Source organism: Anabrus simplex, chromosome 12, assembly GCF_040414725.1.
Source record: "Anabrus simplex isolate iqAnaSimp1 chromosome 12, ASM4041472v1, whole genome shotgun sequence".
Taxonomy (NCBI): domain Eukaryota; kingdom Metazoa; phylum Arthropoda; class Insecta; order Orthoptera; family Tettigoniidae; genus Anabrus; species Anabrus simplex.
Window position 1 is genome coordinate 71,647,826 of NC_090276.1, and position 21,254 is coordinate 71,669,079.

At 39.1% G+C, this 21,254-nt stretch overlaps 1 protein-coding gene across 2 annotated transcripts in view; it reads right to left on the reverse strand.

Annotated features, from left to right (window-relative positions):
• The window catches only part of LOC136884474 (uncharacterized), a 338,275-nt gene extending 320,723 nt beyond the window's left edge, over positions 1–17,552 (reverse strand). The window contains exon 1 of one of the 2 annotated variants that reach the window (XM_067156669.2): positions 17,469–17,552. In XM_067156669.2, the coding sequence (XP_067012770.2) occupies positions 17,469–17,523 (55 nt within the window). In that variant the 5' untranslated portion in view covers positions 17,524–17,552. Of the gene's footprint in view, positions 1–17,464 lie in introns of both variants that reach the window. The other variant, XM_067156670.2, reaches the window with a different exon arrangement.
• Between the last annotated feature and the right edge of the window lie 3,702 nt (positions 17,553–21,254).

Sequence of the window (21,254 nt, forward strand, 5' to 3'; positions counted from 1 at the left end):
CAGTACGTGTTAAAATTTTGCACGCGTGAGATACTCAACTAAGAGTGCGGTAGTTTTCACACTTGTCTGCACCAGCTCTTTTGGGAATAGGTAACACAATATCCTGTTTAAATTCGGATGGCACTTCTCCTGTATCTTACATCTTGACCACTATATAGAATAAAAATGCCATACTGGTTTCTACTAAGTCAGTCAGTAATTCTGAAGGCATGACATTAATTCCAGGTGTCTTGATCCTACTTAAGTCTCTGAAAGCTCTGTAGAATTCTGACCCCAAAATTGTGTCTCCCATTTCATCATCATTTACAGAAACCTACTACTTCTTTAACTTGATACAAGTATTGAATATGTTCTTAGCATGTTTCTGCCTGTCTTTGTCTTTCTCTACAAGTGATTTTTCATCTTATGTCTTAATATTCATACACCTAGTTTTCCTCTCTCAAAACGTTTCCTTGATTTTCTTGTATGCAACTTCTACCTTCAACATCCTTGCACTTTCAGCCATTTTTTCCTTAGCTGTCCTGCAAATTCTATCTAATTCATTCTTTAATCGCCAGTATCTTTCTTAGATTTCTCATATTTTTGCAGCCCTGTACTTTCGTCGCCTGCCAGTCAGGTTTACAACCTCCTGAGTTATTCACCGATTTGAACTGATCTTTCCTTTCTTACTAACCTTTCTTCAGCTTCCCTACTGACCTTATTCTTAACGACTTAAGTGACCAGAGTGCTAATACGATTATCTCCATCAACAGGGTCTCACTTCATCGCACGCTAAAGCTGTTATTGAATCTGTTGAAAGCAAGCATACACATGGTCTGTTGAAGACAACCCTTACTTGTTCGATACAATTATATTTTGCCAATATGCATCGGATACTCAGAGATAAAAATTAAATAAACCCTCACAATTTTTTGTAGGAAAAAATCGACTGATCATCTCTATTCTCCACGCTTTCAAGTCCAGACTTCGGCAGTAGAGAAAAAAATGTTCAATCTCTGTAACAAAAAAAAAAAGTCCTGCGTGTTGTGTACACACTGGGAACAGCTTCTAAAGGGTCACAAACAGCTGGGTTTGCAGTTGGATTTGTTTAATATTGTGTATTTCTAACATATTTTGCATGTTGATGATGTTGACGATATAATCGTTCGCAATTCTCTTCTAGTCTTCACTATCATCCCCATAACTAGCATAGCGATTATATTTTGTACACACACATTCTGTTCCTATCAATTCCACAATAATACAAAACACACCTCCTCCTCTTCTGCCTCATACCAAACACACCACTAAAAAAATATTACTAGTATTGTTTATAATCTGTGCTTTTGTAATCTGCTATCCTTCTCCAGCATGTATATAGTATGCCATCCTTGTTTGAATATGCATACATACATACATGGGCTTCTCTGCTGCTCCATTGTTCTGCTACTACTCTGTTCTGTAATCGATTATCGAATGCCTCGTTTGGTCCGACTGACTTCACATGATATGAATAATCGCGTTGGGAACATTTACATTAATTAATTTTCAAGTGTCACCTGACACAAACATACGCATCAATCATAATACTAGAGCGAGTGAGAGAGAGAAACAGGAGCTAGAGTGAGACAGAACAAAGAGGGGCGAGTCAGCGTCCAATTAGCTTCATGTCACAAACAATTGCCGCGCGCCCAACTCATGCCCGTGATCTGCTCTCGATACTAGCACACACACACATGCTCACATATACACTGATGAATGCAAATGCGTGGTAAATCCACATATACACTGCTATAGAACATGATAGAAACCCCATCACACGTCTGACGCCCCACCACCAACCTTCCTCTCCCCTCATCCAGTGTAAAGCTTTAACACTCAGTAACATTATTACAAGATGCCAAATTTCATTTACGCGAGCTTTCATACTCACATCACAAAAATAGGTAAGTGATTTTGCATAATTTGCAGTATTTACCTACAATGTTGAAAAATAGCCGCAACAAAGCGAGCGGCAGTTTCACAAAATTAGATCTCACACATTCCTGATCGCCCACATTTCAAACGCAGCTCAACGTCATCCAGCGCAGAGGCAGACAAAGTACTTGTTGCAAAACATATTCCTGAAAGATACAACCACTTCATCCAATAGCAAACAATACAAATGTGTTATAGAGTCATGTAAACTCCGCAGATTTATTTCTGATGTAGATTAAGGGCTGACTACCTATTATTTTCCTGAACGATTTCAAAACAGTTCATTTATGTGACATACCCCTTAGAGAATTACTCTAATCCCTGATTCCTCTTCCAGTACACAAATATTTGCCCTACTTTGACCTCTTCAATTCCAACTTTATCTTCACATCTTTCCTCGATAGCTGCAGTCGCTTAAGTGCAGCCAGTATCCACTAATCGGGGGATAGTGGGTTCGAGCCCCCTGTCGGCAGCCCTGAGGATGGTTTTCTGTGGTTTCCCATTTTCACACCAGGCAAATAGCGGGGCTGTATCTTAATTAAGGCCACGGCCGCTTCCTTCTACTTCCTAGGCCTTTCCTATCCCATCGTCGCCATAAGACATATCTGTGTCGGTGCGACGTAAAGCAAGTAGCAAATAAGACTCTTTTTAAGCTTATTCGTTTTCTGATGTCATTCCGGAACGGATATGCTCTGGGATGTAATGCAACTGACTTATGAGGAAGAGAAAATGCCCATGGAGTGGAGGCAGGCAACAATAGTGCCTATTTGCAAAGAGAAGGGACACCTTCAGGACTATTCTAATTATAGAGGGATAAAACTAATGACCCATACGATGAAAATCTTGGGGAATGTTATTGAAAAAAGGCTTCGATAAGAAACAGCAATGGGGGGATGAACAGTTTGGTTTCATGCCTGGAAAAAGTACCACTAATGCAACGTTTGCGTTCAGACAAACCATAGAGAGGCACAGGGAGAAAAATAAAAGGTTACACATGGTCTTTATGGACTTAGAGAAGGCCTATGAGAGAGTCCCACATCAGGACCAGGGTAGTGCCGGTAAAGTTTATGAGAAATATGCAGTATATGTACGAGGGAGCTATAACGAGAGTAAGAATCAGTGTAGGGTTGATTGGATGGATACCACTTCAAGTTGGGTTGCTTCAGGGGTCCTCACTGAGTCCACACATATTCAAACTTGTGATGGACGTCTTATCTGACATGATGTTTGCTGATGATATTGTTTTGTGTAGCACCGCTAAGATAGAACTGGAAGAGAGGCTGGAAAGCTTGAGAAAATCCTTGGAAGACAGAGCCCTAAAAATTAATAGAAAGAAAACCGAATACCTGTGCCTCGGAGGTGAGTAGAATGGATAGTTAGAGATGGATGGTACGTGCTTAGTAACAGTGGATGGTTTCAAGATTTTAGAATCTTTTGTGTCTAAGGATGGCAGCCTAAACAAGGAGATTAACTACAGAGTGCATTCTGCCTGGATAAACTGGAAAAGAATGTCTGTCACCGTGTGGGACAAAAGACTTGGCATAAAGATTAAGGGAAAGCCTACAAGAGAGCACTGAGTCCAGCCAAGTTGTATTGTGTAGAGACTTGGGCAACAGCAAAGACACAATGTAATACATTATATGTTGCAGAGATGAAGATGCTACGATGGATGAGCTGTGTCACTAGAATGTTCCGTATCAAAAAGGAGAAAACCAGAGGAACAGTTAAAGTGACAGAACTATCTAAGGAAGTAAGGAGAGATTACTGCTATGTTGTGTTGACATTATGCGAAGGGATGAGAGCTATGAAGGAATGAGAGTGATGGATATGACTGTGAATGGGACTAGAAATAGGGGGAGACCAAGAAGGAGGTGGACAGACAATGTACGAGAAGATCTGAAGGAGAAGAAATTAGGGGAAGATGATGTGTGTGATAGGATCACGTGGAATAGACTTGCCAGAAACATCGACCCCGCTTGAAGCGGGTTAAGGTGAAGAAGTTTTCTGATGTCATTCCACGCTATCTCTCCGCTGCCAGCATGGAGCATGCCGCTTTGTCAAGCAGCTCTTCTCCTAAGAAGTCTCACAAAATTTACGACATTTTCGTAATACTACTAACACAAATAGTGCTCCTTTCGTTTGATCTTTTCCACTTCTCGAATCAAGTTATCCTGGTGAATGTCTCATAAACTGGAGCAATACTCTAATGGGGGTCTTACTAGTGACTAATACGTTCTGTCTTTTACATCAATATTATTAGAGCAGTAGGCAGTAATAGGTTAGAATGCAATCAATTTGTCTAGTAGGAAGTGTCGACTAGCCAGCTCTTCTCTATTGTGATGGAAGTAGCATAACTCTTAGGGGTTCTGAGAAGCCGAACCCCTAATGTTTATGCAATTCGCGTAACATGACTGCTGTCCGGGCTAGGATATACTTGTTACTCGCTTCAGTAAGTTTGCATTCTAACCTATTACTGCATATACATCTGGCTTCTAATTATTAAAATTCCTAAATAGCCTCACAATCAAATGAAGAAATACGTAAACTAAGGTAGTACTGGTAAGTAAAGGCAAGGAAATTTGATATCTTGCAATAACTACAACATCTGATCTCAGTGCAACAAAATGTAAACATAGTGATGTTAAAGTGTAAGCTCACGTAACCTTCACAAAGAACTATGCGAATATATTGAAGTGCGTCCCTATTAAATTAACTTGCATGCATTTTACGATTTTTGTACGTCTCCTCACTCTCTACTTCAAAATCTACCAAGAATTCAAATTAATGATATACATCTCCTCTCCAATTATTAAACCAAATTTGTAAACTTAAGGAACTTAATTGTGTGTAAACGAAATCACTGTTAAAATTAAATTTTGCTGAAACTTATTCAACGATCTGATTTCATTTTATCACAAGAACACTATAACGTACAAGATTTGGGAAAATTAGTGAAAAGAAATTAGTCATTCTTTAAAATACGCTTGCGAATGAATGCTTCCGAAACTTTTGAATACTGATAAGCGTAAATGATTTAGTGTCACTAGTCTAAGTCTGAAGTGAAACTGCAGCATTGTAAGGCTACGCACTACTGTTACTTCAGTAAAATCCACCGTTCATAAATTCAATGAGATACCTTTTACACAGATCACCAGATAATTTTCTTGGATTCAGAATAATCAACGTCATCAAAGGATACAATTCTAAATACACCCTTACGTCAGTAATTATCAAAGCTAAAGGTGAGGAAATCGTGGTTATCTAGCTTTAATATGAGCAAGAATTGTGTTATTTACCTTCTTGTCATAAATGATAATTTTGCCTACGTATGAATTGGACCACATTCTAGACACACTGTGCAATTGCAGGTGCGAATGGAATCCGGGTCAAAGGAAGTGAAAAGTAGTATGCTGATTCGTAGGAAAGGAAATAAGGTAGAGAACAAGACGAGTGAAGAAGTGGATGAAAGATACTTACGCAGAATTTAAAAATGAAGGAGGATGAAGAAAAATACGGAACTGACTACGAGGATTAGAATAAGTCGAGAGAGGAAACGAAAAACTACGAAAAGTTTGGGAATGAGTAAGGGATATGGGAAAATAACGTAAGGTGAAAGCGGAGGAGGAGATCTGCAATACAACGGAAGGCACGGAAAGAAGAACGAGAAAGATTGAGGGGAATCTTCTTAGGGATGGTCAAGAACTAAATGATAAAAAGGAAAGCAAGGGAATTGAAACTAGAAGAGGAGAGGAAATTGAAGACAATGAAGATAAGAGAGAAAGAGAATCAGGAGGATTGATTTCTAAGAAAAGCTGCCTAAAAGAATTATTGTAACAGGGTGACATATCACGCAAGTAGAACATCTCCCGTTTGTTGAAGGTTTGATTCCCAGTAAAACTGGCACCATTCCATCTTATTTAATGGAATGAGTTTATCTACCATGCAAGTCCAATTATTACGAGTGTACACGAGCTGCCTAGAGCCAACAGACAACACTCGAATTAAACCCTTCATGGACAAAGTTGTTTCTACTCGAGAAAATGATTTTATTACCCACGAACGCTACTACACCCATAAATATCTCCTGCGATGAAAATTCATAAGCTGGAGCAAGTTAGCAAGTGCCATAAAGGCGACCGCCGCCACCACAGGGGTATACCAAAGCTTCCTCAGCCCCCTGATCTAATAGATAACGCCAATCCAAGGCATTCTGCGCCCTTCAAGATCCGCTCCTTACTGTCAGTAGACACTGGCTCACGGGCGTTCTTTTGTATCTTAAGAGTAAAGAAGTAGATAGTTAAAGAGTGGAGTGTTGAGGCGCTAGGACTATGGAGGTAAGTGTGTTTCTATTTCATAATATTTGTGAATAACGTTGTTCAAAATATAACTTAAAAGCTTTTCAGTCTCTTCCATCTAACCTGTAAAAAACATACCTTATTAATCAAGGAATAAAAATACACACAATTTTTGAAGGGACATCATCAGATTCTATCGAGTTACAATAAAATATTTATGTTTATTTCTGTTTAATAGGAACTTGGAACCTGTAGCTTATCCTAAATAATGTTCTGCTTTGTATCTACTCTACTCTACCAACGAAGCCCTAAAAGCAGTCATACAAGACAATTCCAGCAAACAACCGAATTGTGCAACTCAATACAAAATACAAAACGACAACCTCATCGTCACAAAATTAGATAAAGGGAACACAACAGCCATAATGAAGAAAGACTCGTACATAGTAAAAACAATAGAATTCTTCAACAATAAGGGATTGCAGGAGTTACAACGCGATCCAACAAATTTAAGAATGAAACAAGCGATCAAAAAAGTAGTAAATGCTAGAGTGGATAGAATCTGATGATGTCCTTTCAGGAACGAAACGTGTCATTCTTTGTTTAATACTGTGTATTGTCATTCCTTGTCTAATAATGTATTGTTATAGTATAATATTTGAATTGTGTGTTCGAAATTCGAAACTATGGCTTACTTCTTAACACATGTTTCAATATATTCCCTCTCTCTAATATTTGCAAAACAACATTTTAAAATTGTTAAAGTCTTCTTTCAAAATACTTGCGAGTTAAATGTGTACAATTATTGAGCAATGCTTCCCAACTATTCATGAGTTAAGATTTCCGAAATTATTACAGTCTGACTTCTAATCATTGGTGAATCAAAGCCTTAACAATGGCTCAGTGAAGAGTAAGGCCAGATTCACTTCACCGCCAACTAAGTTAATTCAAAACTCACCCACCTTTATGTTAATTGTAAAACGCACAACATTTTATTTTTTACAGTTCGCCTCTGAGGTGTAGTGGTTAGTGTGACTAGCTCCCACTCCCGGAAGCACCGGTTCGATTCCAGGCTCTGCCACGAAATTTGAAAACTGGTACGAGGACTGGCACGGGGTCCACTCAGCCTCGGGAGGACAACTGAGAAGAGGCGGGTTTGATTCCCATCTCAGCTGTCTTCGAAATGATTTTCCGTGGATTCCCCATCTTCTCCAGGCAAATTCCTGGATGGTACCGAACTTAAAGCCGCAGCCGCTTCCTTCCCTCTTCCTTGCCTATCACTTCAATCATCCCATCACATACAAGGCCCCTGTTTAGCATAACAGGCGAGGCTGACTTGGCACAGTAGTTGTCCTCTTCCCCAGTTGTATCATCGATGAACATTTTCATTCTCCAGGACACGGCTCTTGAGGCGATGGACGTGGGATTCCTCGTTGAGTGCAGGGGAGAAACCAACACAAGAGCATAAACGGATTAAAAGAAATTATTTTTCACAATCTCGCATAATTAAATTATTATAAAATATTGCAGATGTCTAGCGAGACTGTTGCAGAGGTGCTAAAATATATCTCTTATACGGGAGCGAAAGTTATTTCTAAGAAAGCTCCGAGAAACATTGGTTACTTTCAAAATATTGAAGTAAAAACGTTTTAAAATTTTTAATAAAGTTATTTGTATCATTTCTGAACGTGTCCCTAGAAAGATTGGTAGAGAAGTTATAAAATACTTTCTACAAGGGAGGGGTTAATATATTGCATAACAAAGGTTCCAAGAACATTATTTTCTTACAGAAGTGTGTAGAAAGCAAAACGTTTGAAATTTCGAAAGCACCTTTTCAAAGAGAAAGTTAAATAAATGTTATCAACGTTAAAATGTTCACATCCACAACAAGTCTAGAGGAGAAGAGAAATAAATGGCAAAAAATGAAAATGGAGGAAAGGAAAAAAGAAGAAAAAAAGGAGAAGCAGGAAAATGGGAATATAGAAGAAGTTGCCTAGAAGGAGTACTGTAGAAGCGTGACATATCACTAGACTTAGGATTTTGAGGCTCTGATAGGTTAGAATGCAATCTTACTTTAAGCGAGTAACAAGTGTACACTATCTTGTACAACAGTTATGCTGTGAAATTTGCATATACATCAGGGGTACGACCGATAGAACTCCTAGAATTTATGTTACTCTTGCTACTTTGTGGAGGAACGCGTTGCACGACATCTCCTACAAACCAAATTAGTTTGCGTTTAGAAGCCTAAAAACCCGAAGACTACATATCACTTAAGTACACTCAATTCTGGGTCATCTGCAACTAGAACATCTCTCATTTGTTGAAGGTTCCAAGAACTTTCTTTCCGAAGTATATTCGTTACTTTAAGAAATAGGTATAAATCAAAATACTTTACAACTTCAAGAGAAGCAAAGATTCAAACTCCTTTAAATCATGGATTTAAATAAAAGGATCATGACGTAACCTGACACAAGTGGATAGGAGAATGTTCAGGGCTGTCTAACAACTTGTGAATTTCTCAAGTGGTGGCAAAGTGAATGAGACCTCTACAATCGGGGAGAAAATGATGGCACGCTTGTGTATTCTGAGTCGCTATTGGACGTACTTTACTCTCCCTCTGTGCTACTATCCCTGGATATCCCTATCAGGAACACTCGCCGGAGAGAAGACAAAAGTTTGGCCGACATTTGTTGAAAGTGAGGCTCCAAGTTCTCTCTGTGTGTGTTTATATTCAGATCTGAATCGCACCGCGCAGTCAATGGGGCGCGACAGATAAGGCGACTAAAACTGGGAAGGAGGCGGAAGCACGTCAAGGGGGAAGGGAGGGTGTGTAGACGCCAACAAGGACGTGGGGGAGAGACCACTAGAACCGACCGCAAGTGGTAAACGATCAGTCACGCAGGTAGAATTATATCGTTCTGGAAGTGGCAAACAGATAGGGCACGTGGAAGAATTACACTCGTGTCGTAGACCCATTTAAATACCCGGAGGAATGCAGAAGAGAAAGATGTCCCTCTTCCAATGGTATGTTCCAGGGGGCGAAAGAATCAAACATTTTAATAACATTATACATTTTAATGTTGAAAAAATTTCTTAGCAAAGTAGCCAATGCGACGAAAAAAGTAAAATGAAGCAATTCATTAAATGTGGCGAACGTCGAAGGGTTAAAGGGCCGAGAAATATTTCAAATTGTGAGTCTGTGATAGCTCAAAGTATCATAATTTAGAAAGAGTCAAAAATGACTTCCGGCCTAAATGGAGTTCCAGAAAAATAGCCTAAAATCGCTTATTTGGTTACTAGTTTTTTTTATTTAAATCCTACCCAGATCAACTATTCACATAACTCTTCCTGTAATGTGTTCCTTGGTTCAATACCCTCAGACCTTTCATATTTTTTGAGAAATGTCCACAACGAACATAGTTATAAGGGCTTAAGTGAAACTATGTCCTGACTCACATTAACACTCGTAGTGGTAGAAAAAGGTAAACTACAAATCTAATGGACCGGATAACGATGATTAAGAATATGATTGTAATCCTTAGGAATACATAAGGAATATATTCTCATACTTTATTAAATTTACCTAAAATTCGTAACTCATATCCCTAGGATGTTTTCAACTAGAACTATGCATTTTATATGTACCACTAATCACTTCTACGGTTTTCAGAGACTCCGAGGTGCCGGAATTTAGTACCGCAGGAATTCTGTTAGGAGCCAGTAAACCTACCGACAAGAGACTGGTTTCTTTGAGCAACTTCAAATGTCACTATACCGAGCCAGGTTCGAACCTGCCAAGTTGGGATCGGAAGGCCGGCACCTTAACCGCCTGAGCCACTTAACGCGGCATCAAACATTTTCTAAGGTAGGGTTGGTATTCTAAACATACAATATTTTAAAAACTTTTAAACTTCCTTGCCAAAAAATTAAAATGGGATGGAAAATAAATCCCTGGTTACTTTTATGAGTTTAATAAGAAATTTCGTTAGTATATAATTAGATAGACCCCAAATTCTAAGCAGTAACAGATTAGACTGCAAACTAATTTGGTAGTTAGGAAGTGTTGTCCACCCACTCTTCCGTAGTGTAGCAAGAGTAGCAAGTTCTCGGGGTTCTGATGTGTCATGAACCTAAAGTCTATGCAATACTCATAACTTAGTTGTTGCGTGCACTAGATACTACTTTATACTCGCTTCAGATGTTTGCATTTTAATCTATTAATGCATAAAATTCAGTACTCTAATGATTATTATTTTGAGGGGGTATCGTAAATAGCTTAGTGGCTTAGCTGCTGGCTTCGGACTTGGAAGGCTAAGAGTCGAATACCGGTAGAACCAGAGAGGAGATTTTCATCTAATATGTCACGTAACATCAGGAAGGGCATCTGCCCTTAAGTCTCCACCCAAAACCAAAATAAGCCTGGCTGGCTCAGGCGACCACAGAAACAACTGGATTAAGCTTAAGAAGTTTTTAATTTCAAAATTTTGTGCACGAGGGGAACTAAGATTCTAAACATCGTATATGTTACAATGATTAAATTGTCATCCACCTACTGATTTCCATTCCTTCGGACCGTTGATGAAGGAGAATATATGTGCTCGGCATCAACTTCCTAATTTACCCAATTTTTATATATTACTGCTCAAATTTAGAGTTCCTATTACCTTTCAGAGTGACAAACTAAGAATATAATAGAAGCCACGAAATTTTACTTTCTCTTCCACAAACTTTTCAGTATCTGTGGAGATTTTTTAACACTCTTGAATTCGTCCTTTAAAGAAAACTTTTCAACGATGTACTTTTGCCACATTCAGCCAATCACAGACTATCAGTAAGGTGGCTACTCCTTCATATCAATAAACTGCCATTATTATGCTGAAGTAGGCATGGTACTTGGTCTAGAATAAATCTATTACATGCGTTTTTCGAACTATTTCATAAATAAAATATTTTAATAAAACATAGTAATGTGAAAGATCCTCCATTTACGAGGACGGACTGACAGGCGTTATTCCATTTTATTTAGAGATTTTTCGCATGTGACTTTATACAAACCTGGAAAACATTATAAATATCTAATTCCCTTACGTATATGTAACAGAAAATAGTTCATGGAGTTGACAAGCCCAGCAATCCTTAGAGATGACAGCCGAATTGATTACGCCACTCAACTGCTTCAAGAGTGACGCAAATGAAGTCTTAACCTGTCGCCTTGATAACACCTGGGAGGACACTCAAACGTTTACAGAGTCATGGAATAAGAATAAATACAAAATAACTTCGGTTAATAAATCCAAGAAAACTAACAGTATGTCACGAATCTAACAACAGCCGCACGATGCGTACTCTGAGTAGCAGGCAATCTATGTTTCAGTAACTAATTACATCATGGAAAAATACCATTTAAACTCCGTCACCGTTTAAGGATTGTTAGTATGTGCAAGATGTACTATACCAGGAATGATTGCCGAGATGTGGAAGAGGTCTCCCTTCAAAGAAATGTACCTAGCAACAATTGCATGTGTCCGTGTTTCTTTCAATGAATAAGTTATATTCCAAGATATACAAATTGTGCAATACTGTGTCTAATGGTAAACCCGCTGAGGGTCAGTTTGCTAAATAAAGAATTACATGTACAGTATATATAGAATCAAGATATAGTAAAGTTAATGTAGGAAGCTCACTCTTGCCATCGACAATATGGGAAGAAACTGTAACTTCGCTCATTTGTCACATCGAATTCACTGTGCGTGGGTGAAAGATGTGTGGATATAAGGAATATTATTCACCAGTACATAAGCCTGTCTATAAAGTAATTGACGCGTAACGACCCTGGTCATCAAGTGGGCTGCTCTATTTCGTGGTTATCGATAAAACTCGGAATGAAAAAAATCACTGAAACATAATATTTGTCACTGAGCAGTTCAGATATGATGGTCATCATTGCCTTGTTATTTTAAGCCATAAATGGTACCAGTATTAAGTCCGTTCAGAGGACATAAGGAGAAGAACTAATGTAACAGGCATCCTAGAGAGAGTAGCAAGATTAAAATGGCAATGGGTAGGACACGTAGCTCGACAAGGCTACAACAGGTGGACCTCTAGGATTGTTCACTGGAGACCATGGGAACACAAGAGAGGCACTGGAAGACCGCAGAAGAGATGGCTCGACGACATAAAGGTGTTGGCTGGAACACGCTGGTTCCAAGTGGCTCAATACCGAAGACGATGGAAGCATATGGAAGAGGCCCATATCCAGCAGTGGATTGAAATAGGCTAGAAAGGAAGAAGAAGAAGAGAAGAAATATAACTGTGCAAGGTAACAGAAGTCACGACGAATGTAGTTCGACCTCATGCCGATAGATATAGCTGTGTACCTACGTTATCATGGCGAATGTGATCATAACTTCACTCAAAGAAGCGTATTTTTTTCAAAAACGTGAAAATGTCGTGGTAGGTTCATGCTATTTTTTGTGTAAAGAAATCATAACAATCCATAACTTGTAGCATTTTCAGCTGTTGGAACCTTATCGTTTTCTCAATATCGCTGTGAATGACGGACAGAATAAGGGAATTTTATATACAGATAAGGTGGAATTAACAGACATGATATTAGCGACAACGAATGCTGGTAAGGGACAGAGTGAGAGATTTATTAAAGAAATAAATCATCCGTCCGCCAATGAAGGTGACTATTCAGATCCGGAGTACAGTCAGCTTACAATTTCACTGGATTTTAAAAATATCAAAAAATGGAAATTTAATTGTTAATGCTTTTATTATCTTCTTTATTCCAAGGTTAGTGGGGGAGGAATTTTAATCACGTTCTCAGGTGTGGATAGAAATGAATAAACTTAGAGAGTCCCTCAGTATCTGTGTTACTATTTTTTGTAACTCCCAGAATGGAACTTTCAAATTTTGTAGTAATGTCAATGTCTGACTAGGGACGGTCCCATTTACATTGATTCCCAGGCCTGTGACAATCCATCGATACGTATTTTATATTTTGCTGACAGGTAACCGATCAACATCCTGAAGCTGATTTGAGTCTCATTCTTGAGGAGGAGATTCATAAAGGGATGTGTAAGAACAGTCACCGGTGGTAATGTTATGTGAGGCGGATGAAGGATAATGAGTTATGTTTGAGAATAATAATCTAGGCCATGGAGAATTACAGAAGTAAAGAAAAATCTCATTGTTAATGCTGTCAAGTTGAGAGGTGAAAAATTAGACGAGACCACAGTGACAATTACAAAACCACGTAGATCATCTACAGAAGTTCGCAGACTGAACGTTGAAGTGCATCATAGCCTATAGTGTGTGCGATTATTTATCAAAATGCTCTCGGAAGATAGCTTACCAGAAAATGGCATAATTTATTACCTTTAGTTAATCTTTATTAAGAATTAGCTATTATCTACGGGTATTTCATGTTAACCGTGCAGCCTAAAGTCCCATATTTCCTGTATTGAACGGCGCTTGCCCTAATTCACGTTTGCAAACTGTACATAAATCTTTCTCTTCCCTCTCCCCCGCGCTCTCTATAGTTTATTACACAGCCATCTCGATCTTCCTCCCTGCTTCTCCAGCCGTACCCCGGTGACACACTATTTAGCCCTCCCTCCTACACGGCAGAAACATAGTTCCACAGCCAGCTAGATACTCCACCGCACAACACCGTGGTGGTGTGACACGCTATTGTGTCAAAGCCACCTAGATCTTGTGGCTAGCCGTCACTTCCCCGCCCCTCCACGCCGATTCTGTCACGCTTAATGCCTCCAGAGCCACCTATGGGAGGCAATAATGGCTCACTTCGTATTTATGGCCATGTTTGTCTGCCATTGGCCCGAATCCAACAGCCTCCTCCTATGCGATACCAAAAGCCCCCTTACACCCCTACACCCCCCTTACTCTCTCTCTCTCCCTAACACTATTTATAGCACCAATATCAAGAGAATCTTAATCGGATTTCAGACCTTTATTTTGAGTAAATGGTCTATTATCTAACATTGTTTATGGTTGCATCGAATATATTATTGTTTAGACGAGGAATGCACGGATATTACGCCCCTGTTCTTATCTGATTTATGTAACCGAAAGTGTCTCTGTCTCACTGAAAGAATATTCATATAAATTAGCTTATTCGTCCGAAGCCGTTGCCAAAAGCCCACGATTTAAAGTCATTTACTTTTACCGCATCAATTGTCAATGTTAGTGAATAGAATGGTCCTAGGAAACAAAAAAAAATCTCCATGTATCTAGGAATATATCACCAAGTAGTCAATTAGTCATTCATTTACTCGTATAAGCCACAAATGGACCACGTAAAGCGTCTACTTGATGTGAGATTTCCTAAGGTGCCACACTTCTTTCATCTTCTCACTGTGTGCTTTCTTACTTCTTCAGACCATGTTGTACCAGTCTTCAATTCAATGAACTTTTTGACTGAATATCCGTCTGTCGTGTAGGTCCGAGTCCGTGATGCCAACATCCTTCAAGTCTTCTCTAACTTCGGCGATCCACTTCATGTTCCTCATGCTTTCGGTGTATTCCAAGATATGTCTAGACATTCGGCTGTCCGGCATTCTTTTGATGTGACCACAGAATTTCAGTCGACGTTTCATCTTGTCGTGTACTATGTTGGATATCTGCTCAGTCTCCTGTCTACTTCGCAACCGGTATCCTTCTTGTGTCCTTTTGGGCCCTAGAACTTTTCTGACAATTATTCTCTCTAGTTTCTTGATGTTTTCTAGTTCTCTTTTTATATGCAAGACCAATGTTTCAGATACGCACAGTGTTTCAGGTCTGATGACCGTGTTTCGTGATAGACATGATTTAGATGTTCCCCGTCTTCCAGAACGCTCTGGTCATCTTTGGTTCATTGGCCTGATGACGTTTGCCTTCCTGTTTCTATCTTCACAAACACACTGTGTTGCCTCTTCCGTTCTTCAGACCACGTTGTACCATTCCTGCTGCTAATTTTCACCATAAAGGTGTGTTTCTTTACTGAGGTCCTAAAGACTTCGCAATTTCACATGATGTCTTCCCCAATGTTCAATTTATTCTCCTGTTCTGGGAATTTCTTACAATGAATAATGTTCTTTTGAGTCTATTACTATCCATCCTAAAAATGCGTCCAAAATTCAAACGTCTCCTCCGTGCAGTACTGATGAAACTCCCTGTGTGATTAAAGATCTTCAGTTCGCCTTTCGATACAAATTCAATATTCTGGTGTGGGGCCGAAAATTTTCCTATGAATATTACGTTTTTCTTTTACAATATCTGCAATTTTAGAATGACCTCTTAAAGATAAAATTTATAGTTTCCTCCTTATTCTTAGTGATGATCGCTAGGTCATCTGAAAAAAGGCAAAAACCTTCCATTTTAGAAATAGTTTGGATGCAAGGTTCAGGTTATTCATATTGTGTAAACAAAATGTCTGTCATTTAAAAATGGAAATAACGAGGATTCTAATTTTAAAATCAGATAATTCACTTTTCCACGTAATTTGGTATTCTGTGTCACTTATAACAATGGATTAATTATTTAATCAATTCATTCTTTTACTAGATTCCTAAATGGTTTCAAAGACGGCAGAAATTCATTGAACATATCCATTGGCAACTTTTTCAAATCGCCGTGCGCGTAGAGGCGCGCGGCTGTGAGCTTGCATCCGGGAGATAGGGGGTTCGAATCCCACTGTCGGCAGCCCTGAAGATGGTTTTCCGTGGTTTCCCATTTTCACACCAGGCAAATGCTGGGGCTGTACCTTAATTAAGGCCACGGCCGCTTCCTTCCAACTCCTAGGCCATTCCTATCCCATCGTCGCCATAAGACCTATCTGTGTCGGTGCGACGTAAAGCCCCTAGCAAAAAAAAATATTCAAATCTCTAATTCTTCTTCCTATAAACGAATATTTAAGCAAATTTGTCCTGTTGAATTCCAAATTCATCTTTATATTATGATCTTTCCTCATTTTAAAAACTCCAAGATTATTCGTCCACTAATGTCATTCCACGCCATCTCTCCACTGCCAGGTTGGAGAATATCACTTAGTCGAGCTGTTTGTCTCCTTACAGCCAAGTCTTCCCAGATCAAAGTTTGCACAATTTCAGTAACACTACCCTTTCTCAGAAAAACCAGAAAAAACTGTACTGCTTTAATTTATATCTTCTTTCACTTCTCCATATAAGTAATCGTGAAGAGCGTTACACACACTGGAACCAAAGTAACTCATTCAATATCGAAATTACTTCATTCTTTTCAGAGAGCAATAATTTCTATGGAAAATGTTGGCAATGATTTAACGACACTTTAGACCATTTCGTAACTCCTGTTGGAGCTTACCAGAGTTGTGCCTGAGGGGGATGTAGAGAGACGTATCAGCAAGGAACTGTGGAAGTCGTTCGCCTTACTCCCATTGGGAACCACGTCAATACCAAACAATGAACCCTATTAGCAGCAAATGCAGTATGTATAGAACTGGCGGCTTAGTGTGGCCAATCTGCATAGAAATGCCTTCCAGATTGTCCTATTGGTAATTCAATGCGATTTATCCGTAGCCGGCGGCCGGCTAATCCCCATGTCAGCCCGTCGCTAGGGAGAGATGGGAAGTGATCATTGATTTAGTTACACATCACCGTTTACCCTATTTCCTTCTAAATTTCTTCGCTCTATAAATACACGGTGACACTCCTTAGATATTTAAAACATCGAAGGAACTCTGTTTTCATTCAAGAGAGGAAATGAAAGAGTACGAGATTGTTCAGATGTTTTAAGGGAAGAGTAATTAGTTAACCATCCTCTCCTAATCATAGGAGGAAAAGGAAGATGTCCTACTCTTCGAGGAAGGAATATTTCAACAAAAATAAGAGAGGGGCATCAGAGGAAGTGAAAATGATAGACTTCATAGGCTTCGCTAATTGAATGTGAAGGGGAAACAAGTTTATCAAGAAGAAACATCTACTTATGATGCAATAATTCCCTCGGGAATGGAATAACTTTCGACTCGCAAAAGACAATGAAAGAATGAAATAGCGAAATAGAGTCTCTTTTAACCTCTGCATTGCTTCACACTGACCAGAAGCTCTCGTTCTTACCTCCTTAGTCTGACCAACATTACTGTATTCTTTGCAAGTGGTAACCCCTAGCAAAATTCGTTCAAGACAGCGACATAATGATGAGATGCACACTTAAGGAAATTCTCCTACCTACATATGTTCCTGATAGTATGATATCCAGTCATGGAAATTAGAAGAGTCTTGTACATCGTGAACAGTGGAAAGACACTCTCTCCAGACTATAAACGCCCGGAAAACCCTGCAAAATAATCAGAACGCGTATATCCTGGTCACCAGAAATTTTATTGAACATATAAATAAATGCTTACTGAAGCTCTGCTTGAATATTGATGTTGGTTCGATCGGATTTATGGATTATTGTAAAAGGTAGAAGTACCTGAACGATCTCAAGTGCGAAAAATGGTGTCGTCCTCAGTGAATTTCCTTCATCAAACCGGTGGATAATGCACCATGAGGGTTTATCATGTAGCGAGTGGCGGGAAGTTCTGAAAATGACAGCAACTTTGGTTGCAGTTCGTTCGATACCAGGCAGGATCCCAGACATTGTCGCAGCAAGGCAGAAACACTTTTTCAGGTCTTAAGGTGTTTCTCGCATGGTGATCTGCGATAGGAGCGCATTCCACGCGGGCAAGTGGCGAGAAGATGAAATACGTTTCTTCTTGCTAGTAGTGAAAACCCGGAGAGGAAAAAAAGCATACTAAATATTTCTTCATAGATAGCGACTCGAGATTGAGACAACAATGTATCTGTCCACCGTTGAACTCTGTTTTGTTGTTGCGGATATGTAATGCTATGAATTTCTGATCATTCACGCGAATGACTTCATATCAATCAATCAATCAATCAATCAATCAATCAATCAATCAATCAATCAATCAATCAATCAATCAATCAATCAATCAATCAATCAATCAATCAATCAATCAATCAATCAATCAATCAATCAATCAATCAATCAATCAATCAATCAATCAATCAATCAATCAATCAATCAATCAATCAATCAATCAATCAATCAATCAATCAATCAATCAATCAATCAATCAATCAATCAATCAATCAATCAATCAATCAATCAATCAATCAATCAATCAATCAATCAATCAATCAATCAATCAATCGCCACTGATCTGCATTTAGAGCAGTCGTCAGACTGGCTGATTTCCTATCTGTTGAACATCTCCTGTGATAAATTATTGCAGTCCCTAACTCCTCTTCCTATAAACGAATATTTGCCCCAATTTGTCCTCTTGAATTCCAACTTTATCGTCATATTGTGATCATTCCTACTTTAAAAAAACTCAAACTTATTCTTTCTACCAATGTCATTCCACGCCATCTCTTTACTGACAGCTTGGAACATACCACATTCTCGAGCAGCTCGTCTCCTTTCTCCCAAGTCTTCCCAGAGAAAACTTTGCAACATTTCCCTAACGCTACTCTTTTGTCGGAAATCATCCAGAACAAATCGAGCTCCTTTTTTTTTTATTTCTTCCAGTTCTCCAATCAAGTAATCCTGGTGATGGTCCCATACACTGGAAACGTACACCAGTTAGGGTCTTATCAGGCACTTATATGCCCTCTCCTTTACTTCCTTACTACAACCCCTAAATACTCTCATGATCAAGTGCAGAAATATGTACCTTTTATTTACAATACCATTGATGTGATTACTCCAATGAAGGCCATTCTTTATACAGCACTTACGTACTTAAAGTGATCCCCATCAAGACAGTAATTAATTGCCTGCTGTCCATCTAGCAACATTGCCGAGGATCCGATTATATTTCATCCAATACCAATCATTCAGTTTTACAAGTAAATGTACTTCTGGGGTTGGACTGGTAGGCCCATGGAGGTGGAAATGAACACTTCTCTACTCTAAAATTTATTCCACGTAAGGTTTACATCTTTTCTACTTCCTCATCTCCTTACAAAACTTGCGTGAACGGGTCTGGAATTTTACTACTTACTGTCCAATTTTCACACAGGATTGAGTAGCCCGAGGCAAGTTAGTGTGGCGTTGCTGAGCTAATCATAAGAAAGATGAAGGGAAATTAGCTCAACTATTAATCGGTTCCCCAGTGCCTCTTAGATCACTTAGCAAAGCCACCTACATTAACTGGTATCGCGGTGCTCGGTAGTGCCATCCTTCAAGCTGGGCCAATTACTAGACCCTCATGAGCATTGCTAAACTTGTCGTGCTCCGCACAATATATATCAGCCAACAGCCATTCAGAATTTGTCGTGGTAATTCATGATTCTGAAATACCACAACATTGGCTTAATGCAGAAGAATGCTGAGGAATGTTTCGAAAATTTCTTAGTATGGAATTTGGAAGATCTGCTGGATGCTATCGGATTTTGTGTGTAGACTGGTGGCAGATTTTCATAATTTACTGCAGATTACTTGCTGATATTGTATATTTCATATAAATTCATTTATTTTAACAGACGAAATAGTATCTCACGTACCTTGAGAGCACCATGACACACAATATGGACACTTAAAAAGAGATTAGACGCCGTATTGACGTTTCCAGACAATCTCTCGAAAGAACGAGGTCATTGATTCTTTTGTGATGAAAATCTAACCTAGACTCAGGAAGAAGCTGTTGAAATGTTATGTCTGGTCAACAGTGTTTGTGGAAAAGAGACCTGTACTGTTAAAGCTTCCTCAGTGACCGGATTATAGGCTTTTGAAATATGGTTACATGGGAGGACGCTCAGAATACCCTGGACAGGTTTCAAAACAAACAATGAAGTGTTGAGGACAGCCAGAACTGAACGTGAGGTGGCAAACATAATACGTTCCCGACAAATAGCGTCCTTAGACCTTGCTCTACGAGATAGAATGTACGGACTTCTACACCTGATATTACAAGGGAAGGCAAGCAGGCGAGGAACTGGTAGACCACCAGTATCATATCAAGGGCTGGACTCTGCAAGAACGAACAACTCTTCAGATTAGCCAAAGAAAGGGTTATTTTCTTTAACGTATCCACCAATGTCTGGGGAACAGGGTATGACGCTTGAAGAAGAGTCTGTATGTAGTACGTATTCAGCAATTATATGGGCTCCATTTTCTAACGAAAAAATTCATTTGTTAGCAACTGTACCAAAAGTCTCTTTAAGGGAATAAGACATATGATAAATTTGACAGTTTCATCTTAATTAACAGATCATATTTCAAGCTTTATTTTATTGAAAACATTCAACATCAATCACATCAGTGCAAACCATGAGACACGTTCTTACTAGAAGCGTTGGTTGTCTTGATTTTCTCAGTTTCGTCATTCTTCCACGTATAGTTTCACACCAGTAAATAATATCAGATGTGACATAAGTCCGTTCGCTATGTAATTCAAACATGAGGAATATTCAGCCTGGTGAGGCTACAACCCGCTCTACAGCTGAGTAACACAGGTGTCCTTGCACTGGAATGGCTAGAACCCGGCAACTTGTACGTCCACGACGTTACGTGGCTTGCATACCTTCCAGGCGTTCCGAATAGAGGTTCGAAGGGACTTCTGTCCCCGCCAGATATTTTACGTACTTGTTTATATAACGCTGCATCTCCCTAATTCACCACTAGTAAATCTATTTTAATTTTACAGCTCAATTTGCGCTAGCATATTTTTCTTCTCTAACCTCGAAATTGATATCGTTGTTCACCTGAAGATTTCTTTCAATTATGGACAGTGTCTATGGTCAGTGTTACTCTTCCCTTAATTTCCTTGAGACATTTGTTTTGCTCAACAGTATTCCGGAGATAACAAAAGTCCGGTGCTTTCTCTGTCTATTCTTATGTATATAGCCCGGAAGCATATGCATTTGCAGGTTAGAAAGCCAAAATTTACTGAAGGGAGTAACAAGTATACTAGCCCGAAAAACAGTTCTGCTATGAGGTTTCCATAAA